General features: G+C 40.2%; 1 protein-coding gene across 3 annotated transcripts in view; it reads right to left on the bottom strand.

Moving 5' to 3' along the window:
• The window catches only part of PLD2 (phospholipase D2), a 716,894-nt gene that overhangs the window by 311,190 nt on the left and 386,008 nt on the right, over window positions 1-19,696 (bottom strand). For all 3 annotated transcript variants that reach the window (XM_044077075.1, XM_044077076.1, XM_044077077.1), the window contains exon 9: window positions 14,501-14,653. In XM_044077075.1, the coding sequence (XP_043933010.1) occupies window positions 14,501-14,653 (153 nt within the window). The remainder of the gene's footprint in view (window positions 1-14,500; window positions 14,654-19,696) is intronic.

Below are 19,696 nucleotides of genomic sequence, written 5' to 3'. Positions count from 1 at the left end.
TACTTTTTTACCCCATCTGTCTAATGCTCGGGAATCCCTAACTAAGGGGGCAGGATTCTTAGCAGAAGTTGCTTTAATTCCTTTAGGCCCTTGGGAGATAACCTCAGGGTCAGCAGTAAGATTTTTGAAAAGAACTTTGTGAGAGTCAGGGACTCTGTAATACCTGTCAGGTTTCCTGGGAGTAGGAAGGAGGGTATCAGGAGTCAAATTACATTCCATGAAAACATCCTCCACAACATCCAGGACAGGGGGAATGGCCAAGGGTCTGTGCTGTGGAAGATCTAAGAATTCCCTAAGTCTTTTTTTTAGACTGAGGGTAGTCCTGACATTCCCATTGGAAATGCTCCCTTAAAGTATGAAGGGTTTTCCCCAAAGGAAAAATCCTGGGTCTTAGAAACTTGGTAGTTTTCAAAAGAACCATAAATGCAAAAGAAGTCATCGGTTTGTGTCAAGAATCGGTAGTGCGAAGTATTCCTGAGAAGCCGGTGCCTGCTCAGTGGCTCCGGACCCATCCAAGGTAGAGACAAATGCAGGATCCTTCGTTGATGAAGTGTTTTGCGGCATACCAGACTCTGAAAGGGTCTCAGTAGCGGCCTGCAAGTGGGCATCAGGGGCTGTGAAAGCACCTCACTGAGGACCGGAGAACTGACAACTAGTTTAACGGAAGTGTCGTTGGTAGGTTTGGACCTGTGCGGTCGGTCTCTGTCTTTATCCTTACCTTTTTTTGGAAGATCTGCCATATTGGAAATCGAGGACTGACAGTGAAAGTATCTAGCTACAATAAGGGCCCGACGACGTATAGTTCTGGCGTTGAACAATGCACAAAAGCGGCAGCGGGGGAATGTCGTGGTCTGGGCCTAAGCAAGTGACGCAGTAAGAATGAAAGTCTTGGTGTGGTATTTGCTTTCCACAGGCGAGAAAATTGTTAACTTTTTCTGACATCGGTTAGAGCAAGAAAAAAAGATCCTTAACTGGGTACTTAGCTTTAGAAGACTTCAACTTCAATTCGGAAAACGAAAACTCAGGTAGCGGAAGGCTGGCACTCATGTGAATTGCTTCTGCTTCAGGCTCCTTGGCAAGAAAGACTGATATAATGGAGTTGGCTGCCTTACTTTACACTACTGATGACCTGACATCAGTCCTGCAGTGACAGCAACCAACGCAGAAATACTAAGCCTCTGGTATTCAGGCCGACTGAGGGCTACCCTGGCAGGGATAACCCAAATGTGATGACTGCAACAGTAAAACATGAAGAACATCAATTTTTACTACCTGCTTTAGATGATGTATCTTTAAAGACTGTTTAGCTTTAAGAAGTTTGCTAGTTATTTAAATGGGTCTTTGACAGTCACGTGACTTTTGTAGCTTTATAAATGGTGTTAATTTCAGTGCATTCTTTGATGTTTTTGATGAAATTCCATGATTAAAAGTAAATGAAAGTGCTAAAACAGAATGCTGGTGTTTATGCAACAGTTATTTACTTTTTGTTACAGTCAAATAAGACAAGTTAAGGATCTCCACAGATCTGTGCGATTTATCAATTTAACAGACTACAAAAAGTAGTAGCAACAATGTCCAATGCAAAAAATGTCTGTACTTGATGCTAACAAAGTATTCTCGAAAGTCAAACGAGAGGAAAACAGTTATAAGTTATGCACATTCAAGTTACCTCTATGCAGATACAGACTTTTATGAATGCTCATTGGCTCGAAAGTCTGCTATAACTGATGCTAACGTTATAAAGGGGCTAGATGGTATAATGAACTTCAGTGACTACATTTTAATTTGAGGTACAGGATACATGAGGGATCAGAAGCAAAAATTAAAGTGGGTGGGTTCCCCTCTGATAACTTCTGTTTGAGCAGAGAAACCAGACGGGGTTGTCCTCTTTCCCCTTTATTTGCATTATATTTAGAACCACTGGCAAAAAAAAAATAAGGGGATTCAGAAATTTGAGGATATAAACTGGCATGGTAGTCAAGAAAAGCTGGCTGTATTTGCAGATGATATTATTTTATATTTTCTTCTTCTTTTCTATCGGCTTTTCCTGGTTAGGTGTCGCCACAGAAGATCACCTGTTTCCATTTCTTCCTGTCCTCTGCATCTTGCTCTGTCACACCAACCACCTGCATGTCCTCTCTAACCACATCCATAAATCTTATCTTAAGCCTTCCTCTTTTCCTCTTACTTGGCAGCTTCATCCTTAGCATCCTTTTCCCAATATACCCAGAATCCCTCCTCAGCACATGTCCAAACCAACGCAATCTCGCCTCTCTGGCTTTGTGTCCAAACTGTCCAACCTGGGCTGACTCTCTAATATACTTATTCCTAATCCTGTCTACCCTCGTCACACCCAGTACAAATCTTAACATCTTTAACTCTGCCACATCAAGCTCTGACTCCTGCCTTTTTGTCAATGCCACTGCCTTCAACCCATATAACATAGCTGATCTCACTACCCTTTTGTAGACCTTCCCTTTCACTCTTACTGGTACTCATCTGTCACAAATCACTCGTGACACTCTTCTCCACCCTGCCTGTACTCTCTTCTTCATCTCTCTTCAACACTCGCCATTACTCTGAACTGTTGATCCCAAGTATTTAAACTCATTCACTTTCACCAACTCTACTCCCTGCATCCTCACCATTCCTCTATCCTCCCTTTCATTCACACACATATATTTCATCTTAGTCCGGCTGACCTTCATTCCTCTCCTCTCTAGAGCATAGCTCCATCTCTACAGGGTCTCCTCAACCTGTTTCCTACTCTCACTACATATCACAATGTCATCTGCAAATATCATAGTCCATGGAGACTCCTGTCTGATCTCGTCTGTCAACCTGTCCATCACCAGTGCAAATAAGAAAGGGCTCAGAACTGATCCTTTATGTAATCCCACCTCCACCTTAAACACATCTGTCACTCCCACTGCAGATCTCACTGCTGTCACACTACCCTTGTACATATTCCTGTACCACTCTTACATACTTCTCTGCCACTCCCGACTTCCTCATACAATACCACAACTCCTCTCTAGGCACCCTGTCATATGCTTTCTCTAAGTCCACAAAGACACAATGCAACTCCTTCTGACCTTCTCTGTACTTCTCCATCAACACTCTCAGAGCAAACATTGCATCTGTAGTGCTCTTTCCTGGCATGAAACCATACTGCTGATCACGAATCATCACCTCCCTTCTTAACCTAGCTTCCACTACTCTTTCCCATAATTTCATGCTGTGACTGATCAGTTTTATCCCTCTGTAGTTACTACAGCTCTGCACATCACCCTTAGTCTTAAAAATCGGTACCAAAACACTTTTTCTCCACTCCTCAGGCATCCTCTCACTTTCCAAGATTTCATTAAACAATCTGGTTAAAAATTCCACTGACATTTCTCCTAAACACCTCTAAGCTTCCACAGGTATGTCATCTGGACCAACAGCCTTTCCATTCTTCATCCTCTTCATAGCTATCCTTACTTACGCCTTGCTAATCCACTGCACTTCCTGATTCACTATCCCCACATCATCCAGCCTTCTCTCGCTTATTCTCTTCATTCATTAACCCCGCAAATTACTCCTTCCATCTGTTCAACACATTCTCCTCACTAGTGAGTAAGTTTCCCTCATTATCCTTTATCACCCTTACCTACTGCACATCTTTCCTAGCTCGGTCCCTCTGTCTAGCCAATCGGTACAGTCCTTTTCTCCCTCCTTAGTGTCCAACCTTTCATACAACTCTATATACGCCTTATCCTTAGCCTTTGCCACCTCTCTCTTTACCATGCACCTCATCTCCTTATAACCAAAAAAGGACACTTCATTGTTGTGGAATATTTTGAGGCAGTTTCAAATCTTTTTCGGGATACAAAATTAATGAAGCTAGAACAAAGGCAAAAGCTGTAAATTATGTACCCACACACGGACTGGTTCAGGACTATCCATATTTATGGGGACATGACAAAATAAAGTACTTAAGAGTATGGATTAAAAATGATTCTGGTGTGGCAGAGGCTAGGGATATGTGGGAAGAGACTAAACAAAAGAAAATACAAAACTGAGAAGTTGGACGTTCTGTTATATGGATATGTATAGCAAGATACAAGCAGTTAAAATGTTTTTAGTCCTTTTAGTTTTATACAGAGGTCAGGCAGGAAGGATTTTATCTGGGAGGGGAAGATGGCAAGAGTCAAGTAGGATAAGCTGATTTTTCCAACAGAACAAGGTGATGTGGGATTACCCAATTTGAACGGGGGTATTTCAGAGCTACACAGTTAAGGCTCTTATACATAGCATAAGCAGAAACCTATAATTCAGAGTGGAAAGGGATGACGATAAAACAGGGAGGAAGCTCAAGAAACAAGGAGAGACTGGGATTTTGGATGCAGATCCTTAAGAAGAATAACAATAACCATACAGAATATTACACTCAAAGTAGCAGAAACTATTCTAAGAACTAAGCCAACATGGGAATGGAAAAAGCTGATAGGGACAACTGAAATTAGGGATACAGACAATAGGGGGCTGGAATTAATTGGAGAAAATTGACAAAAGAACCAAGGTATTGGGAACAAATAATTAGAGGTGGAAAGGTAATAGAATGGGAAGAGGCCAAGAATTTATTTGAAATGCAGTCTAGAGATTTCCTTCCCTATCAAGGACTGACAGAGTATAGGCCAAGAGAAAGAAATAGGGGGATCCTAAGCGAAAGACCAGCACTGGTAGAGTTTTTAGTAGAATCTAGAACAGAAGTTGCTTCTAAAAAAGGAATAATTAGTAAAGCACGCAAACGACTGCATGACAACTATAAGAATCGATCACAGGAGAAAGGACTGGGGAGACTGGATAAGCAGTTCACAAAGAAAGTGTGTGTGTGTGTGTGTGTGTGTGTGTGTGTGTGTGTGTGTGTGTCTCCCTTTCTCCCAAATATGCAACAAAATCTAGAAGATTTAGAATCTTTGCTTGAAAGTGTCTACATAGGTACTTTTGTACCCCAAGTATACTCCAAAGAATTTTGACTCAGGTAGACAGTAAATGTTGGAGGTGTGATGGGGAAGAAATGGGTAACTAGGAACATTTTCTGGGACTGTAATGAGTTGGGAGACTTTACAAATTTCCTGCAAACTACTCTGTCAGAGATACTGGGCGAGCAATTGGTGTAACTAAGGAAATTATTTTTTGAGCTATGATACAGAATCGGACTTTCCTAAAGATAGTAAGGCCCTGATGAGTCTAATTATGGGGGCTGCCAAAAAGCAATTACTAAAAAATTGAAATCAAAGTCTAAACCAACTGAACTAGAAGTAGTGAATACAGTAACAGATATAAAACAACTGGAATTGGGTGGGATTCTTTAGAAAAGGCTAGGAGCAAATTACATAGAAAAATGGGAATTGCGGGAACAATACATGTAGAAGAGGAACAAGGTTTAAAAGAAGACAGGATTTGAATGCGCTATGTAATATTTGGCTGACAATTACTGGATAGATAAGTGATGTATAATGTTCACAACTAAAATTATATCAATGTAGCTTGCTTTCAGTTACATAAATGTATGATTGCCTATGTCACACGTGAGAATTTAATATAAATGTTTGCTATTTAAAAAAAAAAAAAAACATTTTAATTTCAGGTATAAAAAATGGTACATGAACGCCACCTGCTTAAGGTAACAGACATGTGAAGAAAGAAAGAAAGAAATACAGCTGAACACGTGAATACTGAACACATGTGAATACTGAATTATAGAACTTCACTCAAGTGCATGGACCATACTTTATTATCAGACTCCTTAAACCAGATTATGATAGAGGGGATGCAATAATTAACATGCAAAAATGATAATGCATTCATATTATGATTGCTAGATACGGAAAAACATCTATTTACTTTATGTGAAGCTTATCAGATATGGCATTGTCATTAAGGAAGCTTTTAGAGAATGATGCGGAATGATTCTGATGAAATAAACAGGAAAACATCTACGATATTTTGAAATGTCAGGCCACTGCAGCATCTACACTCAAATTTATCATGTACTGCAACCTACTTTGCCACATGTAGATGCAAGCCAGAAAAGGCTTGGTGCAGGTAATACAGGATGGTAAACCAATTGCTTATGGATCAATGTCTTTGACAGATTCTCAAATATAAAAGCCAGGCTAGTTGACAGAAATGTCATAACTACATTAATGGTAAAATAATAATTGTGTAATCAGATCTTATAAAGCAAGACAGAGCTTATTTTTAAAAAAAATATGCAAAACATCTGCAGGAATGTGGCTGTCATTACAAAAAATATGAACTGCATGTGTAATACAAGTATGGAAAGGTTTTGCATATAGTAGACAGAGTAATAGAGGATACAGACAGCAGCGTACCAAAGGCTTTAAGACAGAGAGAGAGGCTGGGAGAGAGAGAGAGAGAGAGAGAGAGAGAGAGAGAGACATACACACAGAAATATGTTGTGGGTTGTGTTGCAACTGCCAATCTCTGTTGAAAGCTACAAGCACAAACCCTGTACTCAGGATTTGAGGTTTTGCATCTTCCAACAGAAACTGGCCATTGAACCGTATGCCCCTATGCCAAGATGTCCAAATAATAATAAATCCACCCTTTGATAGCAGCTTAGCAGCTTATTCTCCTTACAGAGAAGGATGATCAGTGCTTTGAGACTTAATGTTTAAAGGAGGTGAAGTGATAATAGCAAAAGTAAAAGAGAATTTACTTAATAGAATTCATGAATTATGTCTGGACATGAGCAAATGCAAGGAAAGAGCATGTGTATTTGGTACTAGCCTACTATGACACAGCAAGAATAACAAATTATGCACAATTGTGAAGAATGTAACTTACACAGGGACCAGAAGCAAACAGAAGAACCTATACCACATGAAATTCCACATTTAATCTGGATGAAAGTTGGGCCACTCATTCCAGCACAAGTGCTTGCATTCCTACTACATGCTGAATATCATTCTAAGTTTCCTAATGTGTTTTAACTGACAGGTAAGAACAAGTTTGATTTCACTAACTGTCCTTAAGTCTATTTCTGAGAGACATGAGGTACCACAGGATATAGTCACTGACAATGGAACACAGACAGTGAAAAATTTCATATGCTTTAGAAATAATGGGAATTTAAATGTGTACCCTCAAGTCACACATACTCACAAAGCAATGGATAGGCTGAGGGTATAGTCCATCGTCTCTGTCAGCATCTTTTTCCCATTTTGATATGGGGTCAGGGTGTCGCATAAACATCAGTCAATGTGACAAAATCACCTAGAGCCAATGTTTGCACTGCTGAGTGGTTGCAAACTGCAGAATATCGGATTAAGAAAAAAGTGGATATTCTAATAACAATGATTATTTATGTGACTTGCAATATGCCTACACTCAGAATCAATAGACTTATCTCCTGCATAGTTTCTGATGGGTAGAATTTAAAATTGAAATTACTGACTTCATTCTCACTGCTACTTCCCGATAGCAAACCCTCTGAAAATGAGTTCCAACAGGAAAGACAAAGCAAACAAAAACTGACTTTGTAAGATCAGCCAAAAAATTGCCTTCATTAAAAAACTGACATTGAGAATTTGGGAACAGGAATGTTTTGAAAGATTCACTACTTAGAGAAGCAGATTTTTCTAGATCATATTGGACTGAAGGCAAAGGTCGTAGAGTCTATAAAAGAAGCAAAAAGTACTTAGAATAATAATTCAGAGAACTATAGAATGCTGCAGAAACTGCAAGAGTCATAAAATTCCTTCAACGTAAAGCACACAGTCTGTTGCTGTTCATGGAAAAAATCTCCAACACTGGCAAAATGATATGTCATTCACCTGACACTGCATGGTTGTAAAATGTTTCAATTTCTCTTTATATAAAGTACAGGAGATATCACATTTGATGATAAGTGAAGTAATAATTACAGCACATTGATAAGTCTAGTGAAAGTTGAGTGTCATACAAAATTATCAGTTATGCAGTATCTGTATTAGATGCTGACCATTTCAAGATCTGTGTATGTGTTTCATTTGGTTATAAATTTGTAACAACTACTTCATGTTACATATACAACAGTGAGCATCTTATCTTCCAGACAATCCCGTTTTTCAGGGAACACTCCAATTTTAATGTCACTGTTCCGCTCTGTCCTTCTTAAAAGTTGATATTCTTTGTTAAAACAATACATACAATTATTAAATAATGAAGGCTATTACATTTATGTACATCTTACTGTACACAAAACAAAAGAATAATACAAATCTTGCCACACTGTGGGATAGAAGGATAATGTTCTAACTATGGCCCAGGCAACCCGGATTCGATTAGTGGCTTGGGAGTCTGAGTTGTTGGCATGGAGGGATGAATGTGCCAACTCAGGGAGGAGAGCATTATCACAGATGCTCCATTGAGGGAAGAAAGTCACAGAAGGGGTAGCCCTTGGACATTGTCAACAAATGCAGGGGTGAAGGTTGGGGAAATAAGGGTAGATTGTAATACCCCCTTTCCTCAGCAGAAGAAGCCGAAGCGGTCACCAGTACCACTCCCCCCAGGATACCCACTCCCCCCAGGATACCTTTAAGACCCACACTGGCCCCATCCCAACTGGACAAGTCTGGTAGAGGAAGGAGGAGCAGGTACACACAGCAATGGACAGGGACATGGGGATCGTCATTATGAATGAATAAAACAGGGAGGGAGGAAGGAAAAAATAATACAAAATCTTTTTATTATATAAGCTTTATAACTGAGATTTAGCAATGTTTAATACGTGCCCCAATTATGGGCCTTTGCCTGATTAAGAAAACAGAGGAAAGCCACTCTTACTCTCTCATGCTAAGACATTAACTATCTCCAGTGGTCCTATACACAACTGTCTAGTTCAGTGTTTCTCAAACATTTCTGGTCGCGGCCTACTTGGTCAAAGCACATAACTCAGTGGCCGACTAGCCCCTTCTATACCTCACATTTAAAGATAAGTCATATTTTACCACCACAGGTGAGCCTACAAATGCTGCATCAAAGTGTAAAATCGTGGGCTTTGCATTTATTATCAGCCCTGAACTGATTCGAACTAAAAATTAAGTCGAATGAAAATTGAAAGTTGGGATATAAAGAATAAACCCATCTGATACAATTATCTTTTTCAGGAAACACTCACATACCCATACCTTTCTGCTGTTTGACTTGTAAAATTCTCTTTCTACTTCTAGTGAGAATATGATTAGAAGTCGCCTTCAACATTTCCTACTTTCCTGTTCGGACGTAATATACTCGTAAAATGTTTTCTTCCTTCTTGTGCATGCCAGATATTATTGCTTCAGTCTGTGCTTACATTATTCTGATTGCTATTCCTGCCTGAAGCCGCATTGGTAACGTTCAGCTGACCAAAAACATTTGCAGTTCATTTCCAAAATATTTTTCTAACATTATAAAATTATCCCTTTAGTATAAAATAGTAGACAGTGACAGAAACCGATACTAAGTGCAGTTAACTTTATAACTGCTGCCAGGGGATCGCTCGCTTTCACTCTTATAGGTTTATAGGTGTGTACTAGGCTAATGGCCCTAGGGCCTTTTCAAGCCTAGCCCATAGGACTGCCCTGGCTTCGTGCCGCCAGTTAGTTTCCAGTGCTTCTATTGAGCAAAGCCATTGAAGTGATACCCAGGATGAATTTTCTATTTCCCATTCACTCATCAAGATTTCTCTTGAAGAGTGCCAGTGAGGTGCTCTGCTTGATGTGTACTGGAAGTCTATTCCAGAGCATAGGGAGTCTCTGAGTTAAGAACTTGTCCCTTCAGCATGTTCTGTTGATTAAGGTAATGAGATTGAGGTCTCTGGAGCATGTGGTGCGGAGGGATTGGGATTTTTTTTAGATGTAGCATATCTAACAGGTTTGGGTCAGACATGGCTTTGTAAGTCAAGCAGAGATCACCTCTTAGTAGGCGATATGAGACAGAGAATAGCTGGAGTTTTTTGAGTCTGTTCTTATAGGACATGTGTTTAAGGCCCAGTATCTTCTTTGTGAGGTACTTTTGTGGTCTCTCCAGTTGTTGCAGGTGTCTGGTGAGGTACATGCCAAATGGGGCATTGTACTCTATGATTGTTCTTATGAGGAGGAGTATAGAAAGACGATTACCTCCTTCTTCCTGGATGCGAAACCCTTAGTAATGAGATGTGCCACATAGAAGGAATTTCTGACCACAGTGGCTATGTGGTGATCAAAGGAGAGGTTGCTATCGACCTGTGTTCCCAGATCTCTTATAATGCCTTCAGTGTTCAGTGGACTGCCATTGATGTGGTAATTCATGGGAACTGAGTTTTTTTCAAAGGGGATGACGACGCATTTTTTGTATCGAGTTTAAGGCCATGGTTTTGACACCAATTGCTGGTCTCAGTGAGGCCTTTTTGTAGGATGTCTACATCACTTGGGAAGTTAATAATGGCTCCCAGCTTGCAATCATCTGCAAACTTGCGCCAGCCAGAGGCCCTTCGTGTTGGCCTGGACTTCTGAGAAGTAGATGCCAAACAGGAGTGGACCCAGGACTGATCCCTGTGGGACTCCACTCGTGACTGGTTGGCAGTCTGACTTGGAGTCTGCTACTTTCACACTGTGGATTCTATCTGTGAGGCAGTTTGCCACCCACCTAGTGATATAGGGGTTGATGCCTAGTTTAGTGAGTCTATCTATGATTCTGGAGTGGGGAATGGTATCAAAGGCCTTGGCCAGATTGAGGTAGGCTGTATGGACTACCTTGCCTTCATCCACAGCTCTGCTGACTGACTCAAAGAAGTCGACCAGGTTGAGCAGGCATGATCTGCCCTTCACAAAACCAAATTGAGTGGGATCCAGAGTTTAGAGATTCCCTATATCCTTATTTATCAGGTCCATGATGATTCCCTCCATAGCCTTACATATCAGACTTGTCAGGCTAATGGGGCGATAGTTCCCCGGGTCTATAGTCGCTTCCCCTTTATGGTGAGGGATGACTGAAGCAGTGCAACTTTCACTAGGGACAAAGCCTGAGGTGAGGCTGTGATTGAACATGGCACATAGGTGTGGTGCCAGTTCATTCCGTAGTTCACGTAGAACACAGCCAGGAATATTGTCGGGTCCCATGGATGCTGTATTCTTGGCCTTGGACAGTGCAGTTTTAAATCTGCGCAGCAGTAATATTGCGTGCCTGGCATTCATTTGATATTGTGATTGGTCCTTTAAGGGGGAGAGACCGGTAAAGTTGGCACTGAACCTATCGGCCAGTATATTGGCAATATCTCTTGGCTCAGTATAAGAGGTACCACTGTGCAGTAGCTCAGAGCAAACCTGGGTATTGCCGTGGAGATTCTTGACATAACCATAGAAAGCCTTGTGATTATCTTTAATATCTGCTGCAATCCTGTTTTCATAGCTAGCTTTAGAGGATTTGATGAGGGATCTCAACTTTTTGTTGAGGCTAATAAGGGAGTTTTTCCAGTCGTGGGACTTCACCTTTTTCTGCAACATTTTCTTTCTCCTGTTGTAGAGTTTATGGCAAGGGACCACCAGATTGGCTTCTTTTTTTGGAGGAGAGCATCTTGGTTCTGTTTGCTATGGCCAGTTCCATGCATTTGTGTATGTGTTCGTACAATGCATTGGTGTATGATTCGACAGTCATGCACCCATTCTCCATCTGCATGGGTGTCGTGAAGTTAGCCACCTCTGCTTTTAGGAGTCCAAAGTTAGCGTTGGAGAAGTTTTTCACTGTGATTACCTTTGCGGGGGGTGTGGGTGGGATGTGGATATCCATAGTGATAAACTTGTGGTCAGATGTAACCAGGGAGGATTTGACTTTTGTTGTAGAGCAACAGTCGCACATGTTAGTGACAACCAGGTCAAGGAAATTGCTCCCTCTAGTGGGGGTAGAATGAGCTGGTCCAAGGCACTGGAATTAATGAATTTCAGAAAACATTGGGCAAGTGTATTGGTACACGAGTAGTTTTCCCAGTTAATAGAGGGGTAGTTGAAATCGCCCAGTATGAGGGTGTTGGGTAGAACCCTAATATTTTCCAGGATGCTTAGGAAAGTGGAGTGAGAGTCTTGGGACATGGTTGGGCACCTATAGCAGGCTATGACCTGAATCACTGTCTTACCCAATGTTAGTTGTCTGTGAAGTATCTCTGTTGTGTTATGTTGGGCTACCAGGCTGAAGGTGTGCATAATATCCTTTATGAATATGGAGACACCACCACCTTTGGAGCTTCAGCCCGAGTTTTGGGGCCGAAAGGTGTGGAATGAATTATAGCCTGGTAGCGCAGGGGTGCTTTCTGCTGCCTTGAAGCAGGTCTCTGTTATGGCACAAATGTCGATGTTCTCCATTTTAAGGAGTGCTTTGAGTGAGTGCATCTTGAGATTTAGACTTCTACCACTGAGCAGCATGACCCTCAGACTGCATTTATTTATAGCAGTTATGGTGGTAATTTGGTCCTTGGAATACCTCCTAAAAAGGCACAATAGGGGTGGCAAAAGCCTTGGCCAGTATGTGGAATCCCAGGGATGACAGGTGCAGGCCATCTCTGGCAAACCATCGAGATCTGTCAATCATGTCATCCCAGGCAGACAGATACTGGATCCCCTTAGAATGACACCAGAAACGTAGCCAATTGTTGAAGTTAATCATTTTCTGCTCCTACTGTGGTATCATTCTGGGAAATGGTAGGATGCTGCTCAGGACTAGGGTCATACCGGCCTGGACCACATGATCTGAGAGCTCCTCCATGTCTCTTTTCATGTAGTCCAGGAAGGTACATCTCGGGTCATTCACACCAACACGGACAATGACAGAGTCATATTTGTACTTGTTGTAGAGTGACCTGAGTGCATGTGTTATATGATGAATCCTGGCACCCGACAGGCAGCTGACTGTTACCTTCTCCTTATTTAACCTAGTGAGTGGGCCATCTGTGTGCCTAACTATTGAGTCATCTATGACTAGCGTATTGGGCATGATGTTTTGCCTCAGAGGCTTTGGTTGAGTGGCACACAGTTTAGGTGAGCTATGTGTCTCATGATTTGTGCCATGCTGTGGTGGTCGAGTGCATTTCTGCCTTGGAGGTCTCTGTTGTTTGGGTAGATTTCTATTGACAGCCTCTGCAAAGGTGGGTGTGTGGCTTTGTGTTTTAATGCGAGAGCTGTGATGGTGTATATTCTGGAGGGCTATGTGTTCCACGTGGTGTGGTGCAAGTGTTGACCTTCTCCTTTTGATCAACTATTCCGGTCTTGGCTGGAGAGTGCTTTGCTTCCAATTTGGATATATAAGTGCATCTCTCGCAAGTTGAAGAGACAGGGTTAACACACACAGACACACACACATAGACACATAGACATAGACATAGACATAGACACACACACACACACACACACACACACACACACACACACAGACACACAGACACACACACACAAAATCTCGTCTGCTTTCATGCATGCATTCACTCACACATGCAGACAGAAACATAAACAGATACACACACACACACACTTTTTTCTGTTTTTTTTTTAAACATGCTAACAGCTGCTTAGCGAGTGTAAAATCTCTCTTTCACTCTCACACACTCAGGGTCCTAGTGCTACTTCTTGTAGTAAATAATTATTACGTCAATGCAGAGTCACTCGCTTTCACTGTCAGTTTCTCTGCACATTCTGCAAAGTTCCTTGGTCTGGCTGAACTACTCAAAAATTAAAGTTTAAAGACAAGTGGTCACAGTTCACTCAACGTCCAATATCCAGCTTTAACCAACACACCTAATTCAACGGAGATGCAATTGGAGGAGCATCGTAATAAAAAAAAATACTTGAGTGCAACCTCCAATTGCATCTCTGGTGTAGTGGGTTCATTGGGTGACAGGATTCTTCGTGAAGAAAAGACTATGCTGAAGTTGAAACCAGAAATGTACCATTTCGGCAGTACATTTTCCTTTTTCAACAGAACGTAGTGCAGTAAATCAACTGGATAGCGAAGTGGGCTGCATAAAGCTTCAGTACTTCACTCTGCCACATGTGTGGGACCTCCTGTATTAAAGCAATGATGTGGTATGCATGGTAAGAGTGGCACGATTGAATACCCCAATTTTAAAAAACTTCCTATTCAGCTCAAGCACACCAACTTCTGGCCATAGTGCGGGGAATCACAGGCGACAAGCTAGTGGCACACCAAGAAATCCTCTGTGGACCACACTTTGAGAAATGCCGGTCTAGTTAATTTTAACAAACCTTGACATTGTTATTTGGAGTCTGGAGGCCATTTATGACCCATTATGAGTCGCAATCTCTGATGAGAGAGCTAAAACAGGTGGGCCTAAGAAGATTTGGGAAACCTGTGGAAGTACTGGTCACTAGAGGGACAAAAGCATTCAAACTAATCAGAATAAATGCAACAACAGAGTACAAAGCAGGAGAGTGGATTTGCAAGATGCTCATTAATGCCAAAAATATGTAAGAACTTATCTTACCTGCTGAAGTTTTCAATTTTAACACCGTACTTTTTATCTGTGGCCTTTTTCCCCACTTCAAGTTTAAATCCTGAATCAAACAGCAAGACAAAGGAAATGAACCCATCTTCTGGCTTCATGTAGAGAAGAAAGGAATCCTTCACGACCAGCCACCTGCCAACAAGACGGCATAACAATTGTTACTACTGTTACTTACATTTTGAAGTTAATCAACATTCTGTCTTCAACACAACTAACCAGGATAACAGAAAACTATCTTGTGTTAAAGTTGTTTGACTTAACTTACAAGTGACTACATCTGTGACTCTAGAAACAGAGCAGTTGGTTTACATGACACTAAAAAGCTGTACAATTTTACTGATGTATTTAATAGATACCAGTTGTGTGCTTGTAGTCTTTTACTGTCCACCTGTTTCTAGTGGGGTATCTGGTGTGTATGGGGGGACTTTCTGCACCTTATTATCCCCCCCCATGCTCCAATCAGACAACTGCAAAATAAATGCTAAATGGAAAAATGTTGCATATTCAGACAGAATTATGAAGTAGAGAATACCAGGAACAACAACACATGGAATATAAATCTATGATGTACTATATAAAATATACTTGGTTAAAATGTTTTCAGCTTTTCATGTGGGTGGTATTTATTAGTGTAACCACACACACACGCTCACACACACACACGCACACACACACGCACACACACACACGCACACACACACACGCACACACACACACGCACACACACACACGCACACACACACACGCACACACACACACACACACACACACACACGCACACACACGCACGCACACACACACGCACACACACACGCACTACTCCATAACATAATTTGATTTTTGATGGATAAAAAAAGGTACAAATAAGACATGAAAGGCAACTAGGTCCAAAATGATGTAGTGTTGCTATACTTCTAGCTAGTCAAATCAAGGCTGTGAGTATGAAAATTTTAGTATATCTGTAACAGCTTTAATTACATGTTAATCATACATACAAAGGGAGATGTTGTGTGTGTATATGCATGTGTGTGTTTGGGGATGGCAACAATGGAGATTGGTGTGCAAATTAAAACATTCTCATTGCATCCCTTTTGTCAATAGCTGCTTACTGATGTATTGAATTTTATATGTCGAGAGTAGAAGTACAGAACCAACTAATACAGTTAATGTATAGGATTCCACAATTTGAACAAAAGGAAGAAAAGCTATGTAATCTACAATTACTACTCAACTTCAATAATTAACACAAAGGTCATCCAAGCCTAAACTATAGCAACAAGGACAGTCCACTCAACTAGTGCATCATATTACCCTAAGCTTGGAAATAAAATAGAAGTAAATAATAAAGGGTTATCTAACTCAAAGAAACTTAGGACTGTGGTGCTTTAAACATCAATGGTTTAATGTACACCAAACCAGATGCCATCGATAATATCCCAGGGAAGAAATGGACTCAAGGCCTCAGACCCAAATAAACAAGGCCACCAATGTAACAGAATGAGAGGTGACCCCCAAATGACTCACCGTCATCATACTTTCTGATCATGCAAAAGCAGCCAATGGCAACATCACGTCTTAACATTCAATGGGCCTCAATAAGATTCCAGTAAGTTTCCTCAGTGCTATAAAATATACAAGCAATAATACCTGACAAGCTGAGCATTACATGGAAATAACGGCACATGGGAGGTTAGAAAAGATTGGGAAGAGAGACTGGATAAGCAATTCACAAAGAAGCAAAGGGAGGTTATGTATAGCCCAGATATCCCAGATAAACAACAAAGTCTAGAAGACTTAGGATTTTTGTTTGAAAGTGTTTGCATAGGTATTTTTATACCCTAAGCAGACTCTAAAGAACTGTTTTTTCTCAGGTAGATGACAAATGTTGGAAGTGTGATGGAGAAGAAAGAGGTAAATAGGTGTTCTAGGGCAAGACATTGCAAATAAAGGGCCCTTCCACTCTTGGAAGGACACCTTAAAGGGCCCAGTTGTATTCAGAAAGCTGGCTGTATGCAAAATTGTTGTGAATTTGTTTTATAATTAGTATACATTACTTTTCTTATTTTTGATGTAAAACAGTTCCTCAACCTAATGCCAGAAAGTTTGTGTGGGATATATATTTGCTGTTAGAAAGTACTGTGCATCCAAAATATAAAAGTTAATGTCTGCTCATTACACACAAATATGAGCACACACAGACACACACACAGACCTCTAAATATGTGGCTTAGGAAGGTATATGCTTTTTACTGAGCAGCATTCTATCATCACCAAGGATGAGGCTACAATACAAACAAAAAATGACTGACTTTAATAATTACTTTAGTTTCTGGTGTCATGGAATTGTTTACTGTAATTCATGTAAACGGCTGTATATAGACTGCTGTACCTACCAGAACTAAGCCTAAAACAAACTACACTGATGGAATTCTAACTTTAATAGGGTATATAACAAAAAGAAAAAAAGTCATGGCTAAAATCAGGGAGAGCAATTCCCATAATGGTAGAAGCTTTCTAATTAAACTAAACAGGAAACTAAGCAGGGGCGGCTCATGGCACCGGACTGCCGGACTGCAGCCCCATCAGCTAAAAAAAAGAAAAAGTACCTTTTTGTGTGACAGAGACTGACAGTAGCACAGTATTATTTTTTTGGTTCGTTTACTTAAATTACTTTGTTTGTCTCTGAGTCCACGACTCAGCAAGTACGCGCATGCGCACTTTAACCGCCTCGGGTTGCGGCGGTTTTAAAGATTTTTTTTTTGTTTGATTTTTATTGCAGTCCGGGGGCCTAATTAAGGCATCATTGTGATGCCCAGCAGTCTATGCGGTTCCAAACCGCATAGAATTGGAAGGGGCTCGGACTGCGACGTCCGCAGGCACGTACATGACGTGCTTGCTGGCTGGGCTAAATGCTGCTGATTGGTTGTCGCTCTCTTCCCGGGCTTTATGGGCTGGGAAAAGAGTGAGAATCAAACAGTAAGTCAGTTGTGTTGTGGATTGATTCGGAGTCAGTCACACAGGAAGGATTTAACGCCGATAAGTTAATTTGCCATTGGATTTTTTTTTTTTTTGGGCGGCCTATATTTTGCTGAAGAAGAACAGAAGAAGAACTGAAGAAAGAAGTAGTAGAAGAAGAAAGAAGTTAGAAGAAGAACAGAGTGAAGGTGCAGAAGTATACCAAGTAAGTAGGAAGGGTAAGCTAAGGGTAAGCTAAACGGCAGGGAATAACCTTTGAAGAACCACAGACCGATAGGTTTATAACAGATGTCATCAGTTTCATATGATAAATCAGTACTTAGATTTTTATTTTATTTACTATTAATTATACTGTGAAGAGAAATAATTATTGGAATATTATATTATGCATATTGTTTGTATAAAACTGTAATAGAAAAGTGAAGGATACTATTGAACTAATTAAATATCTGCCGATGTCAATGACTTTCCAGTGCCAAATTGTAATCTAGAAGGCTCCAGTTGTAATTAGCTACTGTCCACAGATATCTAAATTTTTATTTTTGAGGTAATGCCTGGATAGTTCAGTTATCTGTAGTGTGACCACCAAAGTCACAATCACAAAGTAAATGTAAACCATTTAACAACATTTTTCTGGCAGGACTTTTCAAATATTTGTTTTCCTTTTCCTCCACACAAACAGCATATTATTCTCTAGCTTGGTTAATATAGCATTGTCTTGCCCTGCAAAGTACTATGGGGTAAAAAAAACAAAAAAAAAAAAAAAACTTTATACATTTTAGTATTTTTCCTTATGGTTCTCCATTTAGCTTCATCAGTTTTTCTGCTGAATCTGTTGCATGCAAACACATCTCTTTGAGCTCTCTGTAGATATTCCTGGAGGTATGATCTCATACCTACCATTTCCTGTTCACTTTAGGCCTAATAGACATTATTTCACCAGTACAGCTTTTTTCAGTTACCTGTTTTACTTATTGGTAGATTTATGTTTTATATCCTTTGTCCATCATTCTAATTCTTTAACGCAGTTGCTGTATGTCGTAGGAACTGAGTCACTGTATCAAACAGATGTTCAACCCTGTCCCATTTACAAAATGGCTCTCTTTTACATAACTACAGTCACATTCCTGCTGCAGTACTTCACATTCTGTGATGTAGTCATATGATATGGGGTCTTAAGTTTCTTTTAAATCCTATTTATTTGTGTCTGGCATTCTTGGCAATCTCCAAATTATGCTATGTTTGAGTATATTCTGCTATTGTGATCAAATCTTTGAGAAACTTTCATGCCCTTTTCTTTTCCAGGTACTACAGTATTCACTTTTAACTATTAAACAAAAAATTTCTCTGCACGAAGGTCAATTGGTCTTATCAGGATGTGCTTACATTGTACTTGTAGGTAGCATTTGTCTATGATGTGAAGGATTTCCTTCATATCAGCCTTCTGTTTACTGGTACGGATTCAGATAGAACACTGAAGAAGTTAAAGCTATGCTTCTTGCTTAACACTGTTTTTTATAACTATGCACCACAACTAAGCCATTATAGTTTGTTTCCTTCCCTTTTTCAGTACAGTCAGAATATACTAAAACTATAGTATCAATTACTTCAAGGTCTGTATTATGTACACAATATCTGAGCACTGTGGTTTTGGTAGTTTTCATTTAGTGACATTTATCTTTATATCTCCTATGACATACATATTATTGACCAAAGTATGTGGATGCAGTAAAAATCCATCATAGTTTCTGATTTCCCAAGAAGCATTAGTTCTGCACTTCACTAGGGCTTAGCTCGCTGTTTTCTACTCTATATCTACTTACCTAGTTTATAGTCCAGTCAATATGAGGAAGAACAGGCCAATTAATTAAAACTATATGGTTTGTCCAACACCAAAAGCACCACAAAAAGGGTATTTAGGGTCAAATGAAACATCAGTATCACAGGCTAATGTATACAGAAGTAGTGTGTTCCACAGTCCAGGCACTTTGTAAGTATAAGAGCACCTTCTGTTAGCATTTAAGTGGATCCCTAGGACAATAAAGTACTATGTGATCCTTTATTTCACGAGAACCTGAGATTGTAGGGCATGAAAAGTTAGTGTGTGTGTGTGTGTGTGTGTGTGTGTGTGTGTGTATATATATATATATATATATATATATATATATATATATATATATATATATATATTTTTTTTTT

Source organism: Protopterus annectens, chromosome 7.part0 (assembly GCF_019279795.1).
Source record: "Protopterus annectens isolate FY-2018-M chromosome 7.part0, PAN1.0, whole genome shotgun sequence".
Taxonomy (NCBI): domain Eukaryota; kingdom Metazoa; phylum Chordata; order Ceratodontiformes; family Protopteridae; genus Protopterus; species Protopterus annectens.
Note: the sequence above shows the minus strand (reverse complement) of the source record. Positions and strands in the feature narration are given on the sequence as shown.